Here is a 19,529-nt window from a genome sequence, read left to right as displayed (position 1 = left end):
TTTCACTTCAACATTACATGCATGCATCATCACACAAGCTATTTTGTCAAGAATGACAATAACATGGCTTTTATTCTAACTGGGGTCATGGTACAGCAAATCCAGATGCCTAAAACAAGTGGGGAAAGCTTATCCTTTAACCCTAACCCAGATCATCTAAATCATATAATACTAAAAGCCAGTTGCCAGTTGCTATTTTACCTCTCAATAAATATCTGAAAAGCTCCAATTGCTGTTGTTATTTGTTATTATAAGTTTTTATGAGTAGGACTTTGTCAGATTTGAATCCAGAAGCTGATCCAGAAATACAATCTCTTTCAGGTCCTCAAGTGCCTTTACACTTACTGTGGTATTCTACAGCATTCGACAGATGCCCTTATCCACAGTGACTTCAATGATCTCATTTATACAACTGAGCTCTTGAGGGAGAAGAACCACGTTCAGGGGCCCAGCAGTGGCCCTGGGATTAAAACTAATGACCTTGAGAAACCTTGAAAAGCCCAAATGTTTTAACCACTGAGCAACCATCTTCTCTTGTTCCAGAAGTTTTCCCTCTCAAGGGTTTTATTATTATCCACAGTGACTTGCAATAATCATATATTTATACTTTTGAGGGGGAAGGGCCTTATTTAGGGGCCCAGCAGTGACCCTGGAATTTAATTTTATGACCTAAAAACCTTGAAAAGTCTAATGTTTTAACCACTTTCCTACCATCTTCTCTTGATCTAGCTGTAATTCTCTAAAGTGTCTTATCATCCAGTGTGACTTACAATGATCTCATTTATACAACCGAGCTTTTGAGGGGTAAGAGCCCTTGCGCAGTGGCCCAACAGCGGCTCTGGGATTTATAATCATGATATTCATAAACCTTGATAGGTTCAATGCTTTAACTTCATCCCTACCATCCTCCTACCACCTTCCCTTGGCTCTTCAGTGGTACTCACAAGGGTTTTATCATCTTGATAGCTGAAAATCCAGTGCACACTGACCAGAAAAATAACTAATTCGGGTCAATTTAAGTACTTTAAAGAAGTTTTGGTAGTATATTCTTGAACACTAGGAAATATTTGTTGTTTTTTCACTCAGAAATCCTACCAGATTTTATCTAGGGTTTATGTCTGTTTATCTTTGATGACACTGAGTGACAAGAAGGCAGTGGGGAGGAAGAGTATGGCTGCTGAGAGGCTCATGTTCTCGTCATGACGTTAAATCGTTCACACAAGTTCCGGATTAAACCTTTTTTTGTCTCTAATAATGAGCTAATCGGTGTAAAAGTCGATTCTGAATCATCTGCCTGTTGTTACTATCACTTTTTTCGAACAACATAAGGCGACGCTATATGCGTGTGTGTGCGTTAGCTTCCCTGACTAGCTTAGCCTAAACGTCAAACACAATGTAGGAGAGGGTAAACTTACGGTCTTGCACTACAAAAACAGGTCGGGTTAACAAGAAAAACAGTACGCATGATTTGCAAACTTTTCCAAATTTGTTTTAAAAGTGTTTGGAGGCGAAATATATAACATTTCTTTCCTGCTCTTGTCATAACAGAGATCTTGGGTGATAAGTCTTGGTATGTTGTCTTACCGTTTTCAAACAGATCCATATTTAGAAGTCGGTTCACGTCCCAGGGGTGGCAACGTTAATCCAGAGAAAAGTCAATGCTGATTAAATAAATCTTTTTTTTTTTTTTTTTAAAGAGCCACACGCTCAGTTATAAAAGATCATCCAGACAAATAATGAGTTGCTGGAGAAAACAGGCTTAGCTTGTCTAGCAGGCTAGCTCACTTTCATCATCCTGAGCTGCTACAAACCCCCCCAGTCCTGTGCTGGATCACTTCTTCGGATGGGAAAAGAAAAGGATAATCGCTCTTTATGGATATCAGTAGAAAGCCAGCACATAAGTTTAAGTAATCTGGTTCCTGGTCCTTGTTTTAGAAGCACATGTTCCTCCCTAAGTGTTAAATCCACTGGTTTACTCGTAGCTCTGCTCCAGGTGGCCTGCATAAGTACTACACTGTAATTATTCTCTGAGGTTCTAACACTGGTCCAGGATTAACCCCCTGCACTTCAGGGCACTTCCTGGTGTTTTTTCTCAACTTTAAACCATCACTCTGAACTGATCAGGTGTCCATGGGGAAAAGAAAAAACCCTACAATATGCAGCACAGGACAGGAATTAGCCCTGGACCAGGTTTGTGCGAGACCATTTCATCTGAGATGTAATCTAACCACCCTAACGAAGAAACCAAAAGAAGTCAATTCCTAATATCACATAAATGCAAAACTGTATCATCAATCATACCTGTGGATCCATATTCCAACTGGGTTATGAAGCAAACAGACTCCATAGCCTCGAGCGAAACACTGAACACTCTTGAGAAAGAGGTCACTTTTCACTAATCAGAGCTGTCACATGCTGTCCATTTCTTCTCTGTTGTTCATTGTGGCTCTCACAATAGTCCAAGTTTCTATCATATGATTCGTAGACTAATGTCTTGCCTGTTTATCTACTGCGTGACCATGAGCATTGAGTTTTCTGTATGCAGTTGGACATCATCTCTCTCCACTGACAGTTTCAACCATCTTCTGTGCAGAGGAGCATAAAGGAAAACTTCACCTGAGGACTTATATTTGTTCCACTTATGTTTATATCTATATATGTTTATCTTAAAATATGTCTAGGGATTCTAAGGGTGACATGCTTAGAGATTCTGGTGCACTTTTGTTGTTGAAAAGTTGTTCTGTTGTTCTGGTGGAACAGGTTGGAAAATGGTGTTTAACTGGAGAAGTTTTCTCGCCATTTTCCAGTGATATTCAGTCATATTAATAGGAAGTCAAATGGAGTCATAGAGGAGCTAAAAAAAAAATACGGAACTCAATGTTCCAGAAAGCAATGCAATCCAAAATGAGTCTTGGACACCACTGAAGACATGCGACAAACTAAGTAAACTAACAGTATGAATATTTACTTTGACCATACAAATATATAAATGTACATATATTCAAAATTATTATTTTTTTTTGAACAATCCTCCTTTAGCATGAGTAACTGCTTTACACAGTTATTTTCTCCAAACATTTAGCTGAAATACTTCGCTATGTCTCTTGTAAAACTTGCTAGTTTTAGGAGGTGTTCAATCCTAGTTGGATATTTCTTTCTGACCTTGAAATCCAATTCCTCTCATAGCAGTTTAATAGGATTTAGGTCCAGTAACTGAGCAGGCCATTCCATATAGATCACGCTCTAACCTTCCCTGCTCCAACACAACCCTAAACCATTAAGCTTCCAGCTCCATGTTTGACTATAAGGGGTGAGGCAGTCTGTTAACATCTTCTTCCCAGTTCTCCATCTTACACAAGTTCTTATGTTAAATGTCAAATTTGGATTCATATGTCCATATAACTTAATTCCATTAATTAACAGTACAATTCTTGTGTGTTTTTGTATTTTCCACAGTTTGTTGCATAGAAACAACAGCAACATCCATGTGTCTCAAAAACCATAAAATACTAGATGTTTCCATCTTTTGACAGGTACAGTAAGCTTTATTTTTAACCAGAAACCAGAAAATTATAGTAACTATATTTAAACAATATTTAAATTATTAATTATAGAAAACCTTAAGGAAATGGAACACCAATTACTATACAGGCAACACATCTATTTCCCATATGTCCATTTAACCTGAAATATATATATATATATAAAAAAAAATAAAAAAAAAACATGCTTAATGTAGGTCAAACTTTCTCATCGAAACTGGTGCATTCTGATTGGAAATGTGCTTATTGGCTTATAAAAAATGAATAATGGAAATGTCTTAATTCTTATGTATGTTTTCCTAAAGCAGAAACAGGTGAAATATCTAATTGAGTTTCTTCTGAAGCCACATCCTCAGATTTTCTAAATTCCTCTCCAACCACAAAATGTTTTTCTCCACGTTCTCCACAGCCACTTGAGTGACGCGGAGCTGAGACGACTGTTCTCGAATGGAATCGAAGAAATCCTTGATCTGGAAAAAAATCAAAGTCGTATCAATGCCAATGTGCAAAAGCTTCCACAGAACAGTGATAAAGATGCTGAGACATTTTCAAATAAACAAGATACTCACATCAGCAAGCTCGTCTTTAGATGAAAACTGCCCAGTTGTACTTATGATGATATTTCTGATGGAGGATGATCCAAGCTGAAATCTGAAAAACAAAGAACGGAAATAGACGTTGCTTCGCTGTTCTTTATTCAGAAAAAAAATGTGTGAAACAGTTTCCGATTTTCAGTGATGATGCGGTGGGAAGGAAGTGGAATGTGTGTAGGTGTTTCGTGATGCCAATGTTTATCTTCAGAACTTCAAAACAGACAAATAAAGTAAAGCTGGAGTGTAAATGACTTCTGGCAGGTCCTGTTTTTACTCTTATACCTATACACAGTGCCTGTCTTAGGTTTGGAAACAGCTAGTCTTTTATCATTTTTAAGAGACACTTGTATATTGCTTTTATTTCTAAGAAACAAACTAGGTAATTAAACTGTATTCATTTTCATCAATCGGTCAACTTAGGTAACAACAATTGCATGTAGCTATGCCATGTTTCACTTTACAATTTTCTTGTGTGTTATATACATGTAGGTTAAATGGTGAGAGGAATACTAAACCTACTGCTCCATACTTCAACGCCATGCAAATCGGTACTGAGGCTAATTGGAACCCACTTCCAGACAATGACTCAGAAGGGTTGTTTAGAGAGCACACAGTCAGCTGGAGTGTAATCTAGCATGGAGTTGACTGTCTGGTCCCTGGACCTAAATCCCATTACACTGCTCAGGGATGAACTGGATCACAAGGTCAGAAAGAAATATCTAACTGACAAAGAAGAGCTTTAGCAAGTTTCACAAGAGGCATGGCATAGTATTTCAGCTGAATGTGTGGGAAAACTGCCTGTCTGTCTGGAGTGTGTAAAGATTTTATTTCTGCTAAGGGAGAATTTTAGGTTATTTGTTTAATATGTTTTTTGTGTTATTATCTGTACATTTATGTTTGTTAAGTCAAAGAAAATGTAACTGTTAAATTGCCCATTGTTGCATATAATAAATTAATAATTATAAATGAATAATAATTTATATATATAGTAAAAAAAAATATATTATATATTATATATATATATATATATATATATATATATATATATATATATATATATATATATATATATATACACACACACACACACACATACACACACACATACAAATACATACATCCTCCGCTTACTGATAAGCTGCAATTTAAAAATTAAAATAATAATTACCTTTCTACCAGTTTATACCAGTTGCTCTTCACAAACTCCCAGGCTAGGAAATGACCTGCTGGATTTCTGGCTACAGTGTATATCAGTGTAGATAAATCCTGGGCTTTCACCACTGAGCCTTCCATTCCAAGCTCTAGCAGCCTGAATTAAGCAAAATGATGTATCATTACATGAAGCATAATGTTCAGCAGTCTAGCTGCATCATGCCAAAACATTTTAAAGTTAAAATCCTATTAAATTAAATACAATAAAGTGCAATCATGTATATAATAATATACCTTAGCAGCTTAGCTGGATCCTTGTTGCTGCTCAGTGCTGAGAGGATTTTGCTTTTCTCTGCCGCACTTATAGAAAGCGCATACTTTTCCAGCAGGTACTGCCAACCGATATCATTCTGGGCTCCGACTGTGTAGATCGTCTCAGCCACATCAGTGGGTAAGCTACAGATAAAAATTCACACAGTGTAAACTATTCACAATCAACTCAGAAGCGGACAGTGCTGTTAGTACTGTTAGTCATGTTTGTCATCTGGCAGAAAAGCATCTTAACAGTATATCAAATGACCTGTTGGTTCCATTAGAGCTCATCCAGCTTTGAAAGAAATGTTTGGCCTTTTTCACACAAGGAGAATAACCAAGATCACACGCTAGGGACAGAAGTTTTGAGCGTAGCTTCCTATCAGAGACTGTGCCCTCGGTGCTCCAGGTCTGCTTGTCGATCACGTTTCTAAAATACTGCAGGATGTAGGTCTGTGGGAAAATAAAGCAATCATGCACAAAGAGTCAGTGTCTACCCACATAAATATTGTTTCAATCTAATCTGTAAAACGTAGAAGCATTACATCTCACATGAAAACTATTGAAAAGCCAGAAATCCTCTTAAAAATCGTCTTTAAATGAGATGCAAAGCACAGAGTAGCAAATTAGATTGACACAATAATGTCCTGGAAATGTCCTGGAAATCTCTTGTTGATGGCCGTCTGGCACATTACATTAATTTAGTTAAATCAAGGCAGAACCACTGATAACAAACTGATAATGTGGTCTAGTAATACAGATGCAGCAGGGTGTTGCCAAACTATTAGATTAACAGTCCTTAATCTGACAGTTGATGGAAAAATACCTTGAGGTTTTGGGTGACATCAGCTACATTTCTCTTCTCTATCATCTTGTAAAACGATTCTAAATAGCCGATGCCTTGGAGAAGGGGAACGTTGTGTGTCTCAGACTTTAAGTAGGTAAGCAGATCGAAAGCCTGGTCCAGTGTCAAGCGCCCTGCACTGGAGAGATAATAATAATAATAATACATGTAAATAGTAAACTAGTCAAACAAATGGTTGTGTTTTATGATGCAGAAAGAGACATTCAAACTTTTTTGGTAGTTCAAGTAAAAAAATATAATCAGCAAATAGTTAATAGCGATAAATGGGAGTAGATTCTAAAAATCAGCATTGTGATAATGAAGTATTTGTATTTATATGAAATGAGAAATTAGTGAGAAATCAAACAATTAATCAGAATTACTTTAATAATCCCAGATAAGATCAAATAATTCTTAATATATAATATATTATTTATATATAATATATAAAACATTAATCTTGTCAGCATGCATATTGTTAATTTCAATAACGTTCATTTCTATAAAGTTTATAGTCCTACACAACTAATATTTTACAGAAGTGACTAGACCATAGTGAGCTGATCCAGTTTTAGACTTGTTCCTTTTTACTCAAGTGTGACACCTTGTGTTAAAACCAGGAAATTCCATTTCTTACGTGACGAGCTGAAAGGCATTGTGAATGAGGTTGGCTCTGTCCTTAAAGCTCATGGCACTGTGGTTCACTTGCATCAGTTGAATTAGTGCACTCCAGCCCTCCATGTCATAGTGGATAATGTAGTAACCGTTCATGTCTGTGTTAAACTTCACCCAGTCCACTTCCTGATCCAGCATCAACATGTCTGAAAAATAAACAAACAATTTCATAAAACAGCCTCATTGTTCGATTTACAGTTAAATGAATGATCTCTCATGTAGTTCTGACCTGATTTTGTCTGTAATACATGTTTTATTTCTTCGCTGGAGTGGCTTGTTTTGTAGGTCAAAGGAATGTGCCAAAGATAGCTGTTGATATGGAGGAATATCAATGTATTACAATTGAACATAAGCACTTTAAGCAAACATGAAGGCTTTTGAGAATTACCCAGCTTGCATTGAGTGCCACAGTGGGTCACTGGGCTGAACTGTCTTTAGGAACCTCTCCTGCTCGATGTAAAGCTTGGTTCCCTGTCGCTTCACGGTCACCAAAGGGATTCCCTTCTGTAGAGTCCATGTGTACATCATCTTCTTCAGGTCTATGTGCTCTCCTGCAAACAGATACTACAAAACAAGCAGTGGGTTACAAACACTTACATTTGTAATAAGAAGCTGAAAAACAGAATTGTGAAAGAATCATACAGCATTTTTGGTAGCCTGTTTGTCACTGTAGCAGTATTCTCCCAAAGTAAAATCTTCTTCGGAGCACGTCTGTGGAGCAGAGAATCGTGAATACTTAATTTTAAAATCATTCATGCAAAATTTCATAAATTCTTAAAATATTTCGAAAAGGCTTTTACGTTGACCAGGCTGTCCCACAGGTCCTCGTTTTTGGCGTTCCTGTATTTGAACTTTCTCAGGTACCTGACTATGCCACTCTGGAACACATCATCTGTCAGGAAATGCCTCAGCATGTGTAGAATGCATGCCCCCTAAACATTTAGCAAAAACAATACAAATGGGTTAAAAGGAAAATATCGACTGACCTGTTTCCACCTCGTCGCTTTACATCTTGTAACTGGATTGTATAATGATAGGCTTATACATACATACACACATTTAGAATACAGTCAAATGCTATCTGGATATCAAGATCAAATTATATATCAGTTGGTAAGACCTGTTTCTGTTTGGTTTAAACAAAGAATTATTAAAACACCATAAAATGTGACTGTAAGCTTCATTAAGCCGTATGTCATAATCAGATTAAACTCCGTTTTAAATGTTGGTTTGGGAATTCCCACTTTGGGAAAAGAATTCAGGGAGAGTCACCTTGTCATAGGACACTGTATCAAACATTTCTTTTATCTGAGTGGGATTCTCCGCAGAGGACGAGATTGCTCTGGAGGAGTCGAGTGAATCTCGACCTACCGCTAAAAAGCAGGTGTCCAACAAATAATCCTCCTGAAATTCAAATAAAAAAGAACCAGTGTTGGTGAAACATGTTCATTTGTGGCATGAGATTATGACAAAAAAAAGGTCTAAGGAATAAAAACATACCGCTTTCAGTTGCGGATACGTCGCTTCAACAGAAACAAACTCCATATACTGTGCAAAGCCTTCATTAAGCCATATGTCATTCCACCACTCCATAGTTACCAGGTTTCCAAACCACTATAGAACAATGTAACAGATTTCATTGACTCAAGATTATTCAATCTACTACATTGCCGATAGTATTGTTAGTAGACTTTTACTAAAGAAGTAGGTATTTACTAAAGAAGAAGGTGTAAAATCTATTTTCTAACAAAAATTTGTCATTCACAGTCATTCAGTTCCGTTTTTTCCGTATCACTAAGATGTCTATGGCAGAGTTGCAAGATCAGTCTGAATAGTCTGGTATGGAGAAGATTCTGGACCAGAATAGAAATTTTGAAAAATAAATTACAATACAGAGATGTTAATGTGGCCAATTGCTATCAAAGTTTTTTTCATCGCATTGCCATTATAAAATAAAAATAAACAGCAGTGCATTTAAATTGTATTTTTATGTTGTAATTGTTTCACATTGAAATGTTTTCAGTCTAATCACAGCCTCATAACATAACACAAAATAACAACACAGTCTGTGTTTCACGTTTCTCCTTGGTGTGATTGCTTTTCTGGTATGAAATCTTCTTCACAGTTTACAGCCAAACCATTTCTTTTAAAAGCTACCTGGAAAACTATTTAAAGTATTATACTGTATATTATTAATACTCATAAAGCTTTAATACCCAGAATTCTTAACAGAACATACACTAAAAGAGCTTAAAGCTGATCCAAAATCAAAGAAATCCACAAGTATTCTCTGGTATACATTTATACACATTTTCTTCTGCATGATTTTACACAACCTGGCAACATTGTTCCTGGTCTAATTTTCCACGGCCACTAGACCCATTTTTTATCAAGTGTGCCACATGTGCTGTGCTTACCTGATGGGCCAACTCATGTCCTATCACCAAAGTAACCCAGAGTTTGTCTGATGTAGAGGAGAGCTCTGGGTCATACAGGAGAGCTGTTTCTCTGTAGGTGGTCAGACCCCAGTTTTCCATCGCTCCAGACTGGAAATCTGGAATCGCTATCAAATCTGAAAAAGTGTTAAAGTGATGAATTAAAATAAACCCAGCATTTTAATTGGAATACATCGTAACACACATGAGTCTATAATATTTACCTAGCTTTGGGAGTGGATAGTAGATATTGAAGTATGTCTCATAAAACTCCAAAAGCTTAATAGCAGCTTCAAGGGCATAGTGAGTTTGGTGCCACTTATTTGGTGCAGCGTAAACAGAAACCTAACAAAGAACAACATACAACATGAATGCACGCATTTAACATGACCACTGTACCTGATCAAAGCACAAAAAAATGACAATCTATCCATCATACATCAATCCCCGTCGCAGTTCGCCCGCTGACGGACTTGAAGTCACAGACGATGAAGGCCACCAGATAAGTGCTCATCCGTACACTCGTTTCAAACCGATCCTCTAACAGACTCCCATCTAATTTCATTGTCTGCTCCTGTGTGAAAGAAAAGACCTTTTAGCCATACTTTTTGTAGGTAAGCATATAATGCAAATTTAATTTAATTTAGCAATTTGATGACCATTACTGTTTTAGCCAATCAGGACTTGCGCTACAAGTGCAGTTTCCACTAAGCTATCTATATATGCACAAGCCTTAGTTATTGTTTAATGCAGTGCTTCAAATGAATAAAAGCACGAAAATTTGCATGCTCGGCTCCATCGAATTCTGGTGTTCAGTGAGGTCTAATGTGCTGCTCCATAATCTACCACAGAGATATTGAGATATTGTGATCGTTAAAACCATATCATGTGATTCGCACCATTATTATCACGTCTTACTATGGGCATGTTGGATAGTGCAATGTGAGAGGCTCCCCTTCTGATACGGACAGAGTAGTTGGCTTTGAATACAGGCTCATCAAAACATGGAAAAGCCATCCGTGCAGAGGTCGGCTCAAAGTGAGTGGACGCCAACACCCTACATATATTCAAGCATAAAGGACAGCAACCATGAATGGATCATTAATCTTCAACCAGATGTTCAACAATGAATTTTTCACACAAGCTGAGATAAGATTATCACACAAACCTCGTTTTTCCGTCTTCACTTTTGTAGGTACTTCTGTAAAAGCCTGAAAAACCATCGACCAATACTGCACCGAATTCCAGATAAAGAAAGTACTTTTCTCCTGAAGACAGGATCTTTGGAGAGAAGATGGCGATCTGCTCGTGGGAAGGATACTCCAGAACAGGAAGCACTTTATCAGACACGCGAGCCTCACTCTCATCTAGGACAGTAGCTGTAACGATGTTGAGGTTCTTGCTGTGCAGGACCACCCAGTTTGTGTTGTTCTTCACGTCAATTTCTATCTTAACCGAACCGTTGAAACTCTCAGTGGTGAGGTTGGGATGGATGAGCAGATGATAATGAATGGGAATGATGTAATTCGGGAGGCGCAACTTGCTCCAGGGAAAAGGGAGGCCATTGGTCGCTATGTGGATGTTTTCAGCTGCAGTGTTGACGTTTTCAGAGGACAGGCATGTGCCAAGGAAAGCCAATATAATAAGGCCCGGAAGTAACAAATCCATATTGGTGGTTTGAATGAAATGTATATACTGGAGGGAAGTAGTTTTATTACTTGATTGCTCCGCTCACATTCTTAGCTTGATGCCTCAGTAAGAATAGCATTCACTTTTACCTGATGGAAGAAAAAACAGGACAAAATGAAAAACAGAAATTGTCTAACAAGGTTCTGCTTTGAACACAATGTCCCTATTTTTTCAAAAAGCTATCTTACAGAATTTGTTTTAATAACTGGAGGCTTAGCAAGCAACCTTTAAAAGCTGACTATCTGAAATCATTATCATTCCATTTTAAAAGCTTAAAAGCTTTAAATCCTTTAGTACACTAATATAATTAGCTTTTCTTACAATGCAAATTTGATTTTGTGTCACCTAGTTTGAATTTATGGTATTTTATGTAGTCTTGGATGAAAGTGGTTTTGGTTCACTGTGTACTAACTGTATATGGATGAAATAACAATAAAAGCCACATGACTCTTGAAATTGCAAGATTTTTTTCTGCCATCTGTTTTTCACTGCTGCTACACATTCATTCCTTTTAATATATACATTTTCATATACGTAATATGTATATTTGTTTATACTTTATGTATTTCCGTATTTATACTACTTTTTTTCTGTAATCTTTACTTGAACTTTACTTGAACTTTTTTGCTATACACTAAAGACATTCAGGTTTCAGACCAACAGATAAATATTCAATAAGAGCTTATAAGACCTGGCACATTCGGTGGCAGACCACCCAGTTTACTAGCACATAATCATTCAACTAAATAGCCCAACATAAATACAATACAATAAATCAACAGTTATATTCTTCTTTAGTGATGCATTTCGAGGCTTGTAAAACAGCTTCTTTCATGTTGTCTGTTTTGGGGGATTTTCCACATTTGGCCTCCTCTTCAGGAAGTGAAAAGCATGCTCGGTAGGATTAAGGTTTATGAGAGTTAAGCGGAAATTATTTCTCAAAGTTTCGTTACTTAAATTTACCGTTTTTATGTATGAACAAATCATTGCTTATACTTTAGTTTGCCAAAACACTGCAGAAACACTGGCTAACCTTAAAACATGGCAAATGTGTTACCTAAACATTCTAATATAATTCTTGTGTAGGTAGTTTGTCCTTGTTCTTTTTCTATCTGTAGTGCTTTCTGGTCTTGATGTTAAAAATGTTGATTACGGGGGGGTTTACCTGACAGGCAGTGAAAGTGTATTATACAGTAGACACTCTGTTGTTTACATGCATTTAACCGGAATATGTGTTTTGACGATAGTTACACAAGATTGCAGGTGATAAACAGCACACAAACAATTACAAAGTAGTTACATTTTACAGAGTTAACTAGTACATGCTGGTTACAAAAGCAACTTTTTTAAAGTAAAGGCATAGGTATATAGTATGGACCAGTATGGAGCAGGCCAGCTGCTACATTCTGAACCCTCTGACAGGGATGGCATGCTGGAAAGAATGTCCTGAACAAGAAGGACACATATTTTGTGTGCACAACAGCAGGCCATATAAACTGCAGTGGGCTTTAGTAGGATATAGTGGCACTGTAATGTGACACTGTGACTAACATGAGACACAGAGAGATGCAAATAAGGACACTTTACTGGAATAACAGGAAGCAGGCTGCAATGCTCATGGACATGATAGAAATTATGTAGAAAACACACATGCACATATACCGCACAGAGACATGATTAAGGCATTGCACAGACAAGGCGATGCGTTTACCTGAGTTTCAGCCGCGTGATCGTGGCGCGCGCCTCCGAGCTTTCATTTTCCCTTTCGTGCTGCAGCGGATCACCCACAATCCCCTGCGCGAGCAACTGCTACTGGATTAGTTCAAATCATCTCTCCTAGACTGCCCACTCCACTAACAATCCTCTCTCTTTGTGTGTGTGTGTGTGTGTGTGTGTGTGTCTTTCAGTCTTCTATCGCCATTATTATCATAAGGGGCGTGGTCACTCTTTTATAAGCGTCTATCAGTTTTCTCTAGGGATGTGCGATACGATGCAAGTTTCTTTTCGATTCGATGCCCATAACGATTAAAAGCAGTACCGTCTTCGATATCGATACCAATAAGTGGTTTTATATGAAAAGTTTATTTCATCAGCTTTTTTGTTGTCTATATAGATTTTGATTGTTCATTTTAAATGCCCTCCAATGGCCTGGCTTTCTTTGTTACAATTACAAAAAAAGATGAACATTATAAAGAATCTTTGAACAAAAGTTAATACATTAGTCTTGGCTTGTGGGCACATGCCATATTGATTATTGGATGTTTATTGGTTTTATGATGTCTATTTGACAGTGGATTGCATAGTGAATGTAAATGCTGTACCCTATCACCCTTTTTGTTGGACAACAGAAGTTTGAACATTCTGGATTGTGTGGACAATGAAGTCCTAAACAGGTTTGAAGGGATGGCCTGGAAGTGCTAGTAAATCAAACCTTGGCTTATATTATATAATCGGATAAGAAGACTTAAGCACTGTGTCTTTTCAGTCACTTGTTTAATAATAATAATAATAATAATAATAATAATAATAATAATAATAATAATAATAATAATAATTATTATTATTATTATTATTATTATTATTATTATTATTATTATACATTATTATTATACATTTTATTTAAAGGCCCCTTTCTAAACACTCAAGGACACTATTGATTGGTAATCATAAAATCATGACAAACAACAAACAGCTGTTTAACTGTTAAAATTGATCAGAAAAAAACTAATCTGAACGGATGAGTTTTAAAACATGATTTTAAAGTGGTCAAATCAACAGCTTATCTTCTTAGTTGCTGTGACTATGTTTCTTGTTTTACATGTTTGTAGTTTTTCTGATAGTTGATCATATATTTAAAGTAAAATATTCTATATTTTAATACAATCATGGTTTGAAGTTGCCCAAAATGAACAGTTTTTTCTTTAATAAATTTTTTCAAAGCCATCAAACTTCTTTTTCTTCTTCTTCTTCTTCTTCTTCTTCTTCTTCTTCTTCTTCTTCTTCTTCTTTCGGCTGCTCCCATTAGGGGTTGCCACAGCGGATCATCCGTTTCCATACCACCCTGTCCTCTACATCTGCCTCTTTCACACCAACTACCTGCATGTCTTCCCTCACCACATCCATAAACCTCCTCCTTGGCCTTCCTCTTTTCCTCCTACCTGTCCCTCCTTTGCACATGTCCAAACCATCTCATTCTCGCCTCCCACACCTTGTCTCCAAAACGTCTAATGTCCATTAATATTAATATTAAATAATCAGCAACAACCTGGCCACATAAAAATAAACATTATTAACACTATTTTAATAAAATATAATCAGCCACACAAACCTGATCCACATAATGTTTTATGACTTTATAACTGTTTGTGGAAAAAAACAAGAAAATGGTGAATTTTCCTCTTGAGCTTGTTTCTTCTATGGCTGTGCAACTCATCTGCTTCAGAAAGTACAGATCAAGTCATCAATTCAAGAATATTTTATTGTCATTTAAACCATATAAAGCTGACACAGTACACAGTGAAATTCCTCCAGAACCCTGGTGCTACATAAAACAACATAAAACAACATAAAGCCACATAACAATAAAAACACAGAGCTAAGGATTAAAGTAAGTGTCCTCACCACATAAAGTGCATCGTGTGCAACCTGTTGCAAACAGTGCAAGACAAGACAGTGTAGGACAAATACACGAAACATAAAATAGCACCACCAGTAAATCTACTGTGTTTTATACAGTGCAGTGTGAAAGCGAGAAGTTGATACTTGTGAAAAAACACAAAATGTTTTTGCAAAACAGCAATAGCAGCAGTCAAATGGATGCGCAAAAAAAAAAACAGCATGTAAACAGTTGTGTAATAATAAAATAATATAATATGGGTGGGTGGTATTAAAGACATGGATGTGTGAGATGAATATGAGTGTGTGTTTAAGTTTAGATTTGTAGCAGCTCAGTAGCACACAGTTGACTGAGTGTGTGTGTGTGTGTGTGTGTGTGTGTGTGTGTGTGTGTGTGTGTGTGTGTGTGTGTGTGTGTGTGTGTGTGAATTCCAGTTCAGTTCTGTGTGTTGAGGAGCCTGATCGCTTGAGGGAACTGTTACAAAGTCTGGATGTGGCGGCCCAAATGCTTCAGAATCGCTTCCCTGATGGCAGGAGAGTGAAAAGTGTGTGTGATGGGTGTGTGGGGGCTTTGCAGATGCAGCGTGAGGTGTAAATGTCTGTGATAGACGGGAAAGAGATGCTGATGATCTTCAAAAAGAGGCTTGCTTCAAAAAATCTCAGGAAGAATATATATTTTTATGCAAGAAGCGATCCTTTTGATACAAGACCAGTATCAAATGTATCAATACTTTAGAATAATTTGGCCTATCCCTCCTTATCAGTGCTTACAGAGGACTGACAGAGTCAAGAGTCAATCCTTCACAAGGTATATGATTTTGGTTCTTAAGGCGATAATTCAGTATTATGTTATACTGAATATCAGCTAGATTTTTTCAGATAGCTGAAGGGAATCAAAGCTGTGATAATGTACAACACAACAGCACATTTACTTTGAAGTAATTGACATTTTAGACACAATAACTATTTTGTGTAAATTCCCATTAACTAAAACAGCTCCCAAAGAAGTCATAGATTAATTGAGTATTTGCATTGTGTTTCCACATACTAACTGATAGGATGTAGTAAGTGTAGGAACAAATTCAGTGTAACAAATTCTTGCCAGAATTAGGATTTTATTTAACGTTTGTAAACAGTGAAATGTTCCAGTGCTGGTATACTACATATCAGATCTCATAAAATGGCCTTTGTCTAATCAAGTTAGTGATTATACACTACAACTCTGAGTGTGACATTGCTTTTATACAGAAAATTGGAGCTAACGCAGCTACAATAATTCAATTCAATTCGTTTTTATTTGTATAGCGCTTTTAACAATGAAAATTGTCTGAAAGCAGCTTTACACAGATAATGTGGTGATTAAAAGTGAATATGTTCTTTATAAGTTTAAGTTTGTCCCTGATGAGCGAGCCGGTGGCGACTGTGGCAAGGAAAAACTCCCCGAGATGGCATAAGGAAGAAACCTTGAGAGGAACCAGACTCAACAGAGAAGCCATCCTCATCTGGGTTGCACCCAATGTCCATTTATAGCAGATATACAATGTTGTGGGGTACAGTAATGATGATCAAAAGCGAAAAAGTAGTCCTGAGTCAGTGTAGGAGACTGTTGACATTAACCACAGTCCAATCCATCCTCAAAGCTCCCGTTTGAGGATACAATACAATTTCAAATTCACAATGCAGCAAATACAGGTTTTTTTTTGGACACACCACTGAACCTGCTACAATACAGTGTGACAGTGTTATTTATAAAGCACTGTTATATAATTAACAAGTAAATCTGCTACTATATGTTCAAAATTGATTCAGAAGCCTGATCTTTGTTCAGATTCTAGGGTTATTTAATGTTTATTCACAAATGACCTTGCTAGCCATTAAACATTGGTTAGACATCAGATTGCACACAAGTCATAAAAACGCGTGTGCATGTGTTTCTGAGAGGACATGTTTACTGATTGCACCAGAATATTATTATGGAAGAATGTATCGTTTGTGGAAAGTACATTATGTCATATTTGATTGCACTCTCTCAGACTGCTTCCTTGTTCGAACAGGGTATTTACACACAATTGGTACAAAATGTTTTAATCATGACAAGAAATGACAATGCTTGCAATAGGTACAGAGTGCAAAGAAGAAAAAAGAAAAAAAAAATTTCTTTGAAAGCAAATGTTAGGTTACGTATGATGAGTATCAGTTCAGGCATGGAGAAGCAGATGTGGAAAAGTCGTTAGTTTCATTGTCAAAGCCTATCATTGTTATTGGTTGACCACAAACCAGAAACAGGTGTGATCCACAGACGTGCAGAAAGACAGTGAATCATTTTGCATTTGTTTTTACACACATGTGAGTTTTCTGGCGTGACAAAAAATGTTTTCAGCTTGTAGTTTTTCGTGCCAGATCAATAAATAACAGTCTGTTGTACACTGATGTTTATTAATGTACTGTCCAAACCCATTTATTCTTTTCTCTCTCTCTGTGTATGGATGAGTGTGTATGATTTGTAAGGATGTACATAATATAGTTGCACTTTAACAGTTAGAAATTTTATTTCTATGTTTTGGGACCAATATAACCTTAAGTCAAGGTTTGTGTCCTTTACTTATGTCAGTGTTTATGCAGAGAGGAAAGGACAACACGGTCTAAAGTCTAAAGCATCCATGGTGGGTGTGATGTCATGTGACTGAAAGTTGATAATCCTCTGCGTTGCTCTGCAGAGCTCAGAGAATTACCTCAGTCAGCATCATGCTCTGCAGCTTACTTACCATCCTGCTTCTTACAAGTAAGTAAAAAGACATTTATGGAGAATCTGATATATTTTATATACTTTAGTCTTGGGTTGTTGACAGAGCAGTGAATGTTTATTGGTTTTATACTGTATCTATTTGACAGTGGATGACATGGTGAATGTAAAGGCTGCACCCTTTTCCCTATCACCCTTTTTCCACATCCCGTTGGACCACAAAGGTTTGACAATCCTTGTCTGTGTGGTCAACGACGTCCTAAACAGGGACAGAGGGATGGCCTGGTTTTCTCAAAGAGCCAGTAGATCAAACTCTGCCTCATATCATATACTAGGAAAAGAAGAAGCTCAGAGTGCAGTGTCTTTTCCGTCACTTGTTTCTTCATGGGACACGTACACTTGCTTCATCAGTCACAGAAATATGATTCAGTTGAAAGCTGGACACAACTATGGATTGGCAAAGAGCAGAATAGGTAAATCAACAGCTTATCTTCTTATATTGTGTGGAATTGTTTCTTGTTTTACATCCTATTCCTTAAGGACACCAACTTATTATAAACACTGATTAATCGCAATGTGAAAAAAACTGTACATTGCAGTATTTTATGCAATTAGTTTACTGATTATTACTGTTTTTTTTTCCTTTTAGGTTTTGATAACGACAACATAAAGTGTTCACATCCTAAGCATCAAAGTTTTTCTGATGGTTAGTCGTTTATTTGCGGTCATATATTCTGTATTTTGACACAAGCCGGGTTTTAAGAGGGCCAACATGACCTTTTTTCTTTCATTCCCACAGTAATTCGAGCACATACAGTCTTTCTGGTCAACCAATTTCTTAGGATTATTCTTGTAAAGATCACAGTCTTCAATGTCTTGATGACAGCACAAGCAGTAATCAAATGGTGAATACCTTTTTATTACTTTCAATATTTATTATTACAATTATTAAATCGATGATGGAGAAGCTACTACTAATAATGATTATTGTCGTTGTTCTAGATGTTGTTACTTTTTTTATGATGTTATTTGTGCTCACTAATTTTTCTTGCCGGTGTCAGAATGTCATAAAGTGCCGCCCGAAGAACCGAGCTCCATACAAAGATTGTAGAAGACCCGTTCCACTTGGATGCAGCTCAAACCTGGCAAAATACATCCATCAGCATGAAACAGAGCTAAAAAGCATTTTGAATGTTGGCCTTTTCCTCAGGCCTTGCGATCAGATATTGAAACCAGGTATTCTGAGGCGAACACAGGTGCTACATTATGTGGTGTGAGAACAAGGAGTTATCTGATCATGAATGAACCTCAGGCTATGAGGAACAGGTGAAGTGTACTGGGCAGCTTTCAATGCTCAGTTAACTCTCACTTATGGGAATGTTTAGACAAATCTTAAAATGTAAATGTAAAACAATGGCGATGTGTGCAGATAAATGTGGTTCTTTTAACACTCAGGATCATAAACCAGTAGGCTGTTAGACATGAATGTGTATGATTTTGTTTGTAAAAGTCGGATATAAGAAATACGAGGCTGTTTGGGAAAATCGACTTTTCTGAGAAGGGGAAAACAGCCCAAAATTTTAATATTAATCTGTATTATAAGTCAATGTGAAAGAGTTTATTGAGGTTACTTTATAAACCCACTACATACAGTGTGACTTATATGCAGTGAGCCACAGACTAATGACCTTGAATAAACATGTTATACAAACCAATTACCTATTCGTTTTTGTAATTAATTGATTTGTAATCAATTATAATTGATAATGTTTGATTTATGAATTGTCAGTGTGTTACCTTACACAACAGATGGCACACTAGTCGTAAAAACACATCATGCCATTGTGGATGATGTGAATCAGTGAGAACTCTTTATCTGAGGTAAACTTAAAAAATATTCTTGAAAATGTGGCAGTAAAATTGTCTTTA

General features: G+C 36.8%; 1 protein-coding gene and 1 long non-coding RNA gene across 2 annotated transcripts in view; one reads left to right on the top strand and one right to left on the bottom strand.

Moving 5' to 3' along the window:
* The window catches only part of LOC310718642 (leucyl-cystinyl aminopeptidase-like), a 28,403-nt gene extending 15,295 nt beyond the window's left edge, over positions 1-13,108 (bottom strand). Inside the window, 19 exon segments of the mRNA XM_083527553.1 lie at positions 3,868-4,012; positions 4,112-4,193; positions 5,304-5,444; positions 5,582-5,743; positions 5,868-6,052; positions 6,426-6,582; positions 7,081-7,264; positions 7,348-7,427; positions 7,507-7,682; positions 7,761-7,883; positions 7,886-8,050; positions 8,391-8,522; positions 8,619-8,732; positions 9,536-9,690; positions 9,778-9,898; positions 9,993-10,127; positions 10,472-10,610; positions 10,722-11,331; positions 12,954-13,108. Coding sequence (XP_083383679.1) covers positions 3,868-4,012; positions 4,112-4,193; positions 5,304-5,444; positions 5,582-5,743; positions 5,868-6,052; positions 6,426-6,582; positions 7,081-7,264; positions 7,348-7,427; positions 7,507-7,682; positions 7,761-7,883; positions 7,886-8,050; positions 8,391-8,522; positions 8,619-8,732; positions 9,536-9,690; positions 9,778-9,898; positions 9,993-10,127; positions 10,472-10,610; positions 10,722-11,221 — 2,896 coding nt within the window. The 5' untranslated portion in view covers positions 11,222-11,331; positions 12,954-13,108.
* Positions 13,109-17,522: 4,414 nt separating this feature from the next.
* On the top strand, positions 17,523-18,505 carry LOC310718096. Its single transcript, XR_014531046.1, has 4 exons — positions 17,523-17,639; positions 17,750-18,073; positions 18,250-18,306; positions 18,400-18,505. It is a non-coding gene; the product is annotated as an uncharacterized lncRNA (long non-coding RNA).
* The last annotated feature ends 1,024 nt before the right edge of the window (positions 18,506-19,529 follow it).

The sequence above is a fragment of the Silurus aristotelis genome, assembly GCF_946808225.1.
Source record: "Silurus aristotelis genome assembly, chromosome: 23".
Lineage (NCBI taxonomy): Eukaryota > Metazoa > Chordata > Actinopteri > Siluriformes > Siluridae > Silurus > Silurus aristotelis.
The sequence above is the reverse complement of the archived record's forward strand: the minus strand, read 5'-3'. Positions and strand labels throughout refer to the sequence as shown.